Source organism: Periplaneta americana, chromosome 6, assembly GCF_040183065.1.
Source record: "Periplaneta americana isolate PAMFEO1 chromosome 6, P.americana_PAMFEO1_priV1, whole genome shotgun sequence".
Classification (NCBI taxonomy): domain Eukaryota; kingdom Metazoa; phylum Arthropoda; class Insecta; order Blattodea; family Blattidae; genus Periplaneta; species Periplaneta americana.
In genome coordinates this window covers 34376449-34388887 of record NC_091122.1, presented here as the reverse complement: position 1 = coordinate 34388887, position 12439 = coordinate 34376449, and the positions used below count along the sequence as shown (strand labels likewise).

The 12439-nt window shown below is 36.4% G+C and overlaps 2 protein-coding genes across 2 annotated transcripts in view; one reads left to right on the top strand and one right to left on the bottom strand.

Annotated features, from left to right (window-relative positions):
- Positions 1-12439, top strand: part of l(2)05287 (WD repeat-containing protein l(2)05287) — a 154843-nt gene that overhangs the window by 49167 nt on the left and 93237 nt on the right. The window lies entirely within an intron of this gene.
- LOC138701188 (uncharacterized) overlaps positions 1-12439 on the bottom strand; it is a 50330-nt gene that overhangs the window by 15075 nt on the left and 22816 nt on the right. Inside the window, exon 2 of the mRNA XM_069827819.1 lies at positions 1404-1490. Within this exon, the coding sequence (XP_069683920.1) occupies positions 1404-1490 (87 nt within the window). The remainder of the gene's footprint in view (positions 1-1403; positions 1491-12439) is intronic.

Below are 12439 nucleotides of genomic sequence, written 5' to 3'. Positions count from 1 at the left end.
GTTCCTTGTTCAAATTTAGTCCCAATACTTTTCGAGTGCTGGTAAAATTCATGCTCTGGGAATAATAACTTAATTAAGTAGTAAAATATCGCTGCAATCGAAAAGTCTTGGGAATAAATTTGAATAAGGAACAAAAAAAAAGTTTCCTTCCCAGGCAGGATTCGAACCCGAAAGTCTTAGTTACCAGTCTATCATACTCTGGAGTGAACAAGGCTCTGAAATCAGCTACAAGGGTCGGTCCGGTTTTTTTTTTTTTGCCACTACTGTACATCAATTACCAGGCAGTACATCTCACTTGACGATGTGTCAGAGGAAGAACAATTTGTATACGTATGAAGTCTGATTAGTGTAATATGTAGCTAGTCAGCGATGTATGCAATGAAGGGGGAAAGGGACTGGCCACCCTTCCCCATTATCTCCTGGCCTAGTTACCTCATGAGTGGTGCCTTGTTGGTATCAATTGTGAGGTTCAGATCTGTTTTCGAACAGTTGACTAAACAACAATATATAGGAATACAGTAGAACCCCGATTATCCGTCACCCTATTAAGCGATTGGCGGATTATCCGACTGTCTTTCGCTTTTTTCGCTATAGAAATATAATATGAATTACTGTACGTTATATTAGCACGTTACTTTTTCTAGAGAGAGTGTCTACTGTTTCAGTTGTCGTACTGTGTAACTTCTATATAAAATGTCTTCCACAGGTAACAAAAGAAATCATGTTGTTATAAGTATAAAAACATTGTAAATAACTGAGTGGTTTGGGGAACGAGAAACTGTGGCTCATCTGAAAATACGAGATTGGAGTCACAACTATGTGCAATTTAATAAAAATCATGGATAAAGTATATATAAAATGTAGATCTACAACATGAGACCTCCACTATTCCTATTATTTTACAGAGAGCCATTACAAGGAGAATGCTTGTCCCTTAAAAACCCCTATTAGCAACCACACTTAAATCAATGAATTTCTTATTCACTATCTAGCATATTCAATACAAGACCGTATAGAATATTACGAAAGTGTAAGCATTATTCATTAAATTTATGAATATCTTTGGTGGTACGGATTATCCGATTTTTTCGAATAACCGTTCAACCCATCCCCTTCATTACCACGGATAATAGAGGTTCTACTGTATAAGCTAATTGTAAAACTGCGTTCAGATTTTGTTTATCGTCTTACCGGATAGTTCCACTAACAGTGAAATTCTGCTTTGAGAATTATGGCAATACTCCAAGTTGGTTCGTCGTGAAAAGTAATTGTGGTAATAATGGCTTGTGTTGTTTACTGGTTGATGTGACATTGTTGCCTTTTACCTGCTAAATATTTCTGGACGGTAGGCCTAGGAAAGAAGTGAGTAAAGAGAGTAGTAGAGGCTAGTGTTTGCGCCCTACCCTGTAGTTGCGACACCTCTTGACCAAGTCGAACCTCCTGTAGCGAAGACAATGCCACTGGGGGATCTGCCGCATGTTCTCCAGAGCCTGGTTACACAGAAACAAAGCGTTAGTTTTCATATGAAACGATAAAAGCTACTACTTGCTGTTTTATGCCTTGACAGTAAAATATAACACAGCAGACAGAGCTCTTGTACATTCTCTTTTAGAGCGTATTTATTCATTTTCATAACGAATTAGTTATTTGAATATATGGTACTTCTGTATTCAGGAGGAATAATATGGACTATTCTGAGTAAAAATTCACTTTTCAGCGATTGTGGTGATAAGCTGTTTGAATGTTACGCATAAGTTTTACAAAAGATATGAAGGAACCACAAATGATTACGTACTAAGGAATAGTACACGCCACTTTTCTGAGGTCGTTTGAGGGCAGCACCGTTCATAATGGGTATAACGAAACACCGTTTGCAGTTCTCTTGGTTACAAGGATGGACATGTTCCTCCAGCATGACGGAGCCCCTGTACACTTTCGCCGTCAGGTGATACATAATCTAAATCTCACATTTCCCGAACGATGGATCGGCCGCGGTGGTCACATGCATTGGCCACCACGATCCCCAGATCTTACTCATCGATTTTTGTCGGTGGTAGTGGATGAAGTGCGAAGCGTAAAAATCAAAGTAAACACAAGCGGCGAATTGGTCGCTAGCATTATGCATAATGCTGCCCTCTTGAAAGAACAAGACGACCTCGGAAGAGCAGCAGAGCGGAAAAATGTATTTAACCATTCAATTATATTTATACCTTATAAATAAAAAAAATGTACCATTAAAACATTTCTTTCTTTTTTGCCACTTTTAAAGCTTATGCGTAACATTGAAACAACTGTATCTCCATATCCATTGGAAAATGGACACTTTTACCACAGTCTAGTATATACAGTCACGAAGCTTGAGTTTATGAGGGTACTAGGAACAATAGACTGTGCAGGTACTATTTCGCATTGTATGTAATGAGGCGATATTAGCGATCCTAGTGGTTAGCAACTACATATGGATGCATATTTACTACGTATTGAGCTTCGCGACTGTATATACTAGACTGTGCTTTTATTCAGAATAGCCCATATTACCACCCGCTAAACTATTTATTATTTCTTCTGAATTTAAAGATATTTTTCCATGTACACATGGGCCTTAAATTATTTTTGTTTTGTTAATAACTTTCATACAAAGCTGTGGTGCTTAATTCTTATAAATATATTGTAATTAGAATCAGGATGAAGTGCGTAACAAATTTATGGAATAACATATAGAATGCCCTATTAAAAAGACATAACTTTGTATTACTGTGAATTTCTACTTAACAAAAGTGTATAATTGCTACCTACTCGAATCAGTGGGCTTTGGCCAACCGTGTAACATAAATACGTAACTATTTGTAGAGAAATTAAGTTACGTTAGTTATGGGAGTGCCCCAAAGGTTGTGGGACATTATGTATAATTCCGTAAAACATACAGCGTCGTTAAATAATAGATTTAATAAATGGACGTGGGAAGATTTCTGCAAAAAAAAAAAATAGCTGAATACGGTTTACTTAAATTACAAATATTATTTAATATGCCGTTTCTACAAATGGTCAATAAAACTAGATTAATTTCTCCATTATTCAAGTTTGTATTGTTATTGATTTACATATTTTATATTCAGGTGGGAAGACTGCAAATAGCGGAATACATTTTGGCTAGCTTATACCATTCTGTAGTATTCTGTTTCAATTTTTATTGGATTCATAGTTTAAAATGGAGGCGGAAAGAGTACTTTAAATGTTTGAATACATTCTTGTTAACCTGAAACGAATTATTTTATATTTCACTCCGATTTTTACTCAATTTCATACTTCAACAAATCCTACGATTAATTCAATGTGGTAACATTATTATTATTATTATTACTATTATTATTATTATTATTATTATTATTATTATTATTACTACTACTACTACTACTACAGAATAAATGTGGGAAATGCCTGTTATTATTCGGTTGAGAAGCTTTTGTCATCTAGTCCGCTGTCAAAAAATCTGAAAGTTAGAATTTATAAAACAGTTATATTACCGATTGTTCTATGTGGTTGTGAAACTTGGACTCTCACTTTGAGAGAGGAACAGAGATTAAAGGTGTTTGAGAATAAGGTTCTTAGGAAAATATTTGGGACTAAGAGGGATGAAGTTACAGGAGAATGGAGAAAGTTACACAACGCAGAACTGCATGCTTTGTATTCTTCATCTGACATAATTAGGAACATTAAATCCAGACGTTTGAGATGGGTAGGGCATGTAGCACGTATGGGCGAATCCATAAATGTATATAGAGTGTTAGTTGGGAGGCCGGAGGGAAAAAGACCTTTGGGGAGGCCGAGACGTAGATGGGAGGATAATATAAAAATATATTTGAGGGAGGTGGGATATGTGTCAGTGAAGTTTTATAGTTTATAGTGGTAGAGCAAAGTATTTGAACAGTGAAATGTTTTTGAAGTGTTAGTGAAATCAGGATAGTATCAGTGAAATATGTCGTAGTTCCAGTGCAGTGAGTGAGTTGACAGCGAAATGAGTGTAGTTCGAACTTAGGATTAATATACAAATTAGATTTACTGTAAATGTTATTTTAAGTGATCGTGCTTCATTTAATTTAGGATGCTCCGTATTAATATTATTATATTGTTATTACTGCTGACATCATAATAATTGACCGAGATAAAAAAAACTGGTCTCATTATTGACCCCACAGTATGGTTCGAAATTAATGAAGATCAATCAAAGCAGATAGATGAAGAGAAACGCGCTATTTATCTTCCATGCTGTGATGATCTCAGTCATAAATATAATATTCAAGATGGAATGTCATTGGACTTATGTTTGGTGCGCGAGGAACAATTCCCAAATTTACATTGGAGATCCTTAGAAAATTAAAGGTTCCTGAAAAGACTCTTCAGACAATTGCATCAGCCATTTTAAAATCTTCATTGAATATCATCAATCACCGTCTCTATTCATCTTTATAATATTCAGTGTATATTATTTATTTTCAATAAATTTTTTATCGTTTTGATAGCTACCACATCTTGTCGCAGAATATATATATTTTTTAAATTTCGTTATGTATTTTTTAACATTAATTTACATTTTATTTTTTGTTCATTTGAATTGGTTAGAATGCCGATATTTTAAATCCAAGATTTGGACAGCTATCATTTCGATTGTCTCACTATTAATTTATTATTAATTATATTTATTATTAATTAATTGTGTTTATTATTAATTGTCATAATTGAGTGTAATCAGTTACCACTGCCACCGAGTATTTACCCATTTGCAGTGTGAATAAATACATACATGATGGTAGGGACTGGATTAATCTTGCTGAGGATAGGGACTTATGTGAGGACGGCAATGAATCTTCGGGTTCCTTAAAAGCCATGTTTGATTCAGTAGTGATTCATTGAATGTGTTCGCATATAATGATCACGATTTAAACCACTACTAATTAGCATCATTTTTGATACGAAATCTTACATTTATTCCCAGTACTTACACTGTGGTTGTATTCACTACTACGTCCGTCTCATTTCGAGGTGAAGACCATGAAACGGGCACGCTGGTCTTGTACCGGTAGGTACCTTTAACATGCAGTTCGACTTAGGGAAAGCTAATATACTGCGTGTTCAGTTCAAAATGTGTCATGGCTCGCTGTATGACGTCATGTGGCTAGCCGATGAGCCTAGACAATTTAATCTTCCTACACTTCCGCAGAGGTGTATTACCTATGTGCCAGAGAAGTTGCCTAGCAAGTACGGCGTTCATTCTGAAGAGTACTTACCGATACGTACGGTAACGCCTGTGGTGGCAGGAATGTGAACTGTTTGGAAACACGTACAGAGTTGAGTTTCTTTTTTCTTACTGTCGGGATATGGGGAGAGGGTTAAGACGATTACTTACGTACGGTATTTGTTGACATTAACTTCGACTGTCAACATGAACACGGAGGATTTATGTTGTGGAATGTTGCCGTACGCAACCGATGATAACAAATACCCTGCGTACGACTTTCCCGCGCAAAACACAGTTCGAAAGAGGTTATGGTAGCACACAGACCGTACAGACCGCCATCTGTTGCTACGACGTTCAAGTTATACCGTACACGTTCTCAAGTTCAGATTGAAGAACGCCTTCATTAACAGGCAACTTTTCTGACATAAAAGCTGAAACTCGCTTCAAATCGCTGACTCACAACAGTGACGTCATGACACACTTTGAAATGAACACCCAGTAGATATTCATTGGATTTCGTGTTATTACCGCGGCATTAATGAAGTTAATTTCCTTTCGGTAACTATTAAAAAAATCCCCTTAAGAGGTTATCGACCCCGGCGAAATCTGATTAAAACCGTAATAGTGTCAGGGTCATACTTCTTGTCACCACGATATTGTTCTAGTGACATATCTCTGTGTGCAGTGGACGCGAAATTGTATCACTAAGCATTACAAAAGAGAAAATACATGGATCGCGTGAGAACCTTGGCCGTGGTTCAGTGGTTTTGTTCTGCGCCGAGGGGAGAAGTAGATCAGAGGCTGAGTGCTGCTGAAAATGTCTTAATCACCAGAGCCTCCATCAATTTAAAATTAGCGTGTCAACGTCCCAACCTTGTATAATTTTGTTTAGTCGTTACACTTTTCCACGGCTTTATTTAGATACCTACGTACTTTGCAAAACAAACGCCACGCGACAGGAGTCAAACTTAGCACGCCACTCACTAATTTGAAATCAATAAACTTCACTACGTTTGTATTATTCGTTATTCCGTTTCGACGAGAAATTTATTTAGTTCAGCGTGCCAATGATTACTGAAAATTGTGTAAAATTACACATTACGTAGAAGATCGTGCATGAGTGGGGGATGTGATATAGTAATTAATTATTAGTAATAAGATGTTATACAGGATGAGGCAAAAGTCTCCTTACAAATGGTGATACAGTCACCCTGCAGCAGATGCATTATAATGGAATATACAGGGACATAATTTTATTTTTACTTCAATTTTTATTGTACCTGAGTTTTTTAATGTACTTCACTCCCACCCCCTCTACTAGTAAACTTCCAACCGTCCTCCACACAGGACCAAGGCCGCGTATGTGGTGAAAGTCGCCTTACGCTCATAGTAAACAGTACTGAGTTAGTGAGTATAGTACGTTCCAGAAATATGTTCGCGTTTTCCAGTGACGAAAGAACTTTCAATATTGAATCATATTTTCGCACAGATACTGTCTTCCGTTTGTCTACGTCACATCCTGGTTTCCCCCACCCGCTTCTGCTCGCCTCTCTGTAAAGGCTAATAGCTGGGCTGTCTTAGCTCTTTTCTGAAAACATTAATTTCTGTTAGGAATCGGACGTCTACGTAATATTATACAACTATTTAAAATAACTTAAATAAAAGGGTCTCGTTAAGTCACGTGTCCCCCCCCCTTTCTACGACCCTGCGACAAAACCACTTGGACAGTAGATAGCATGTCTGAGTAATTTTATCTTTTCGGATCGGGCAGAAGTGAAGATTGAATTTACTGTACGTAAGGTACTCTTTTATAGAGTAGGTACAGAATTATTTCAACATGAGTTACTAGTACGAAGGATGAAACTGGTAATTGGAATTAGGTACAATAGTCTACAGTGTGATAATATGCAAGTTAGAACTGAAGCCTGTATCGAAATGAACGGCCATCATTTTCAAAATTGTGTTTAAATATCCATATTATGATTATTTTTCAATTTAACTTCATTCTCTCCCCTATATTGTACGCTAATGTGCTGTAGACAGCGTAATATACACTGCATAATGAATACGTCCGAATGGATAGCTCAATTCGTGGGTAAAAATGTACCGTATTTTGATTAAAGAAAAATTTAATGAAAATTATGAAACTCAAAATCGCGTTATTTGCTAGTTTACGTAAATGGATAAAATACTTTTCTTCCCCCCTCCCTATACCTAATAAAGTGATTTGTTTGTATTTTACGCCAGTATCATCGAACTGCAGTCGTGGAAGGGGGTAGCAAACTGCGTTTCCGGTTCTCAACCGTTAATCCAAAGGTATAGCCAGGTTAATATTAGAAATGTTAGTAAAAATAAAATAATGTCCCTGTATATTTGATATGACATCGTTTGTCTGGAGATTTTTGCCTCATCCTGTATACGTAATGCACAGAGGATTCAGCTCGGCTCCCGGCATGACACTCCCGAAATAGACTATGTTAACTTTGTGGAGTTACGAATGCTTACTAGAGGGCTGGCATAAAATTATTTAAACAAGAACTATAGAATGGTCATATCCATTTATGTTTTGTGTTTGGTCGTACACATCTACCGGTATATCTTGAGCACTGAGTGACGTTGGTAGACGTTATAATTAAAGTAAGAATGGTTTCTCTATATAGCAAACTACAAACACTGATCAGTGATCACATATTTATTATCTCATTTGATGTAACTGAGTCCGGCCATGGACGGCGATCCTTCCCTTAATCCTTTCATATGCGTGAGTGAATGATGTGTAATGTCTTAAATGTTTGTGTTGTATCGGAGGTGGCCCTGGCATTGAGCTGATCATCCATGTCCTTGTGTGGTCAAAAAAATAGTCATATACGTTACAAGAGCGGTATGTTGACGTTTTCATGGTCGAGGAAAAGATTGAAAAAGCGAAACGTAGTTGAGCTTTTTTAATGTCCGAGAACATGAAAACAAACATACCACTCGTGTATCGTACATTATTTTGTGCGAAGTTCGTTTATTACATACCTGAAAGAGGAATTTCTAATTAGTTGCAATGAAATCTCCATGTTGGTTTCTGTTTAATTACGGCAACTTCGGAAAACCAAAATATCTTTCTTCAACATTGTTGCTATAAAATGTTTTCTGTGTTTACTATACTCCAGCAGGCCGTGATATACGTCTGTCTTTTTTTTCCTCCAGTCTATAAATGCGAACTTAAAACAAACGGTAAGGTTATGTAATGATTTATTTTTCATTTTAATATTTTAACAATATTATTTATATAACATATTGCAGTAATAACATCGGCATCTGGAATCTTGTTGATTTTTTCACGGCTTGCTTAATGTTACTTGTATCAGGAATGCAATAAGTTTCGGGGAGTAGTAGACTTTAATTAATTTTTGCAAATATTTAAAAACAATAATTAACATTGCAATTTAGGTGAAATTGCAGTGGTAAGTTTCCAATTTATAATTATTACTATGTTAAACGTTTCTAAAAATAATATGTTAAAAGCCTAAAGCAGTAAAATGAATGTCGCGCTTAAGCGGTAAGAAGAAGGAAATTGTTATGTGTGTTACGTTGGGAATACTGAATGTGGTATTTCACACTTACCGCGTATTGGTTTTGTGCGGGAAACAAGCAAATATGCACGATCTCGCACAAAGTATTTATGTGATCCATAGAGCAATTCCTCTCCCGACAGGTCGCGGCCCTGTAAGGCCCGGGTGGCGTGGGTCGTGTAAATGCGCCTAGAAGGGAGAGGTTAAACTGGGAGAAAGAAAGAAAGAAAGAAAGAAAGAAAGAAAGAAAGATGTAACTGATGTGTTGTAGCTGGAGTGTAAAAGTCAGTGTAACATATGTGAATCTAACGTTGCTATCGCTCAAGATATACTCAGCGGTGAGTACGTCTTAATATAAGTATTTCCTTGCATTATTAGACATACGTATATGTTGAATGTATTCATCTGAATATCGAACCAGTTCGAAAGAAACATGTCTCCTAGTTGCTGTGTTTTTATTTTCTTCTTTTCTTTTCAAATTGGTCATGAACACGTGCTATGTATAAAGTTACAATAAAACAGCGACAACGAATCGTAATATTATTGACTCAGTGCACGCGAGGTTTCTCCACTGAAGGAAATCGTACCAATAAGCAGGATGGCGTGTTTCCGTGTCGTGGACTGGTTTCCTACAGTCCTCCTTTCTTCAGTTCGCTCAATTCCTAATTTCTTATGAACTTCTTTCGCACTTTCGCTTTAATTTCATCGAGTTACCTTGTTAAATTTGCGGATCAGGAATTCTCAGCACGATAGTTTTAGGTCACAACAATAATTTATTTTAAAATGACATGAAAAGTTTGTATTATGATACTGCAAAAAGCTTATTACGAGATTTTGACAGAAATATAAGTTTTAGTATCCGTGTTAACCGAAACAAAAACATGGCTTCGGTCATGTGTAGGCTATAGAGCAGGCCTGCACAAGGTTTGCGCTCTCCGAGCGGGCTCACAGCTCATGAGCGGAATGCAGATATTAGCTGCGCTCTGTATAAGATTGGACTGGAAGAAGGGGTGGATCTCGTACAAAATACAAAAGCAAGTACTATTACTAGTGCTTACGAAATGAATTCCCGTTCAGTGTTTGCAAAACTATCTTGGACTATTATTAATTAATAAAGAAGTATTTATTTTACAGAAGTAATAGAAATTCTATAGTTACTTAAATGTACAATATCATTTTGTTATATTTTTTATTTATCAGTACATCAAAACGAGGTTTTATGCTGTTGGCAGCTGAAAGGAACAGTAGCCTACTGATCATAATGAAACATCAGTTACAGATGTTCGATGTCTGCCTTTATTAAAGTTGATTATAGAAAACAGTTGCTCACAAATATAAATGTTGAGCCAAACATAGCAATCATTTTCACAGCCAGCCTGTGTAGTGGATATTATTGCTAATGTTTAGTCTTGTAAAACTCAACCAGGCTAGTAGTATTATTCAAACGATCTTTATCCCTTAGGTCGCATTGAAGATCAATAAGTTGGAGCTGTAAATCGTTAAATGGTAAATGTTATGTTCCGTCTTTTAGATTCCTCCATACTGTACTGTAGCAGTAGGTAAGCAACGTGAAACAGTTACTGAGAATAGGCCTACACACTGCACTCCACTAGATAACTGAGCGGTCGTTTCCCTCTCGTCTACCTACTAGCAAGTCTATGTCCTTCTGACGTATCTTCCTCTCCCTTTCGGCGAGCGGTAAACACCGCTCTCCCACTCCGAAGGAGCGCGCGCGCTCGTTGAGCGCTGTTTGTGCAGGCCTGTTATACATATTTCTCCTAAACCATTCGTCGGATTTTGTTCATATTCAGTAAAATACATACGAGTTAATTTATACACAAATAATAGACTCTGCATACTAAATATGTTTTTTTAATAAACCATAATTATTGGATCGTGATTTTAAATTAGAACACAGTGGTAGTCCAGTTCAAATTCATGAAACAGTTGTTTTGTGGTTTTTTGTAACATCTTTTGGTGCGCGAGTCACAGTTTAGCTACGACAATGCCTATTTAGTACGATATTCTCATAGGAATGTATCTCTCCTATATTGAATAAAATACAAATTAAAAAATTGTCACTTAGTGCCTTAGGAAAGACGACCAGATCTTAATTGCAGATTCGGAAGATAATTTACAAAGAGCCATACATGAATTAAGTGATATTACAAGTGAATATAATCTTCAAATCTCATATGAAAAAACGAAAATAATGGCTCTTAGGGGAACAGATCTGTTGAGAGCAAAAATTTGCATAAATAATAAGCCTAGCCAACAACAAAGTGATTTTAATTATCTTGGTTACATTGTGTCATATACTGGCAATAGAGATGTGCAAAATAAATTAAACAAATTCCAAACACTATGTGGTACAATAAAAAGAACTTTAAAAAATTGTAATAGAGCAACACTTAAAACTCTACAAAGTAATGGCGATCCCAACCTTGCGTTATGGGTGTGAAAGTTGGGTCTTGACTATCTCACAACAGAAGAAAATAGAGGCTGCTGCGATGAAATTTTTGAGACTTATAGATAAAAAAAAAAAGAATGAAGATATTAGGAAAGAATTGGAAATTCAGAGTCCAAATGAAACATCATTGGATACAAAGATGGCAAGATTATATACAAAAAATGGATGAAGATCGTATACCAAAAATAATATATAAGTATAAACCTGTAGGTAGAAGAAATGTCGGCAGGCCACGGATGAGATGGTCGGATCAGTTTTCTTGAAGACGGAACGAGCCACAAGGCTTATGCCGTGATGAAGATGATGATTCGTGTGCTATGAATAGGGACCGGATTTTTATATAATATCAGGATGTGAAATATGTACATATTTATGTAAGAAAAATAAGCTGAATATGTACCAAAATATGTAAAATCATGAAAATATTTAATATCAATATCTGGCAGGTATAGGATAGGTGATTTCATAGAGCACCCGACTTTTTACCGCAACTTGACACATTACTATTTTTCCATCTGTAGTGAAAACTTCGTCCATCGCAATCCAGGATTTTATTTTTGTCGTTAGGGTTGAAAATACAGGGGCCATTTTAGTTAGTTAAAAGCAGTAGATAAACTCGCTTGCACTTTATACTGTAAGTACTGAAACTAGAGAACTGAGTGAAATGAATGATATAACAGTATTGCAAGCACTGTTTCGCTTTACTGGATTAGGAGAAAATAAGAGATGTGGGACACATGCATTTTAGCTGCTCCCTGTAAGAAACATGTACCTACTAAAACCTCAAACCATAGGTATTTACAAACTGTTGTTTGAAAAGTGACATTCCTGTCTCATTCAGAAGGGTAGGATTATTCCAGCCGAGAACCATACTTTCTAATTGCTCGGAAAAGCTATTTATTTTAATCTTTTAACATCTTTCCAGTTTGTTCCTTTACTCCACCTTCTTTTCAAAAGTCTGTTACTTTATTGCGGCTCATGCCAGACTTGACACGGGTTTTCCCTGGAAGGATTAGGAAGAAGGTGGATAAGGTTGTAAATTGCATGGGAACGGCTTGTTAAGACGTGTGCAGAACAATAATTATAGTTCGAGACAAATGTCCTCGTCCCACTCCACCACATAAAGGCAACGCTACTTTTTGACTGATTTGTAGTTGTATGAGAAAGGTTGCC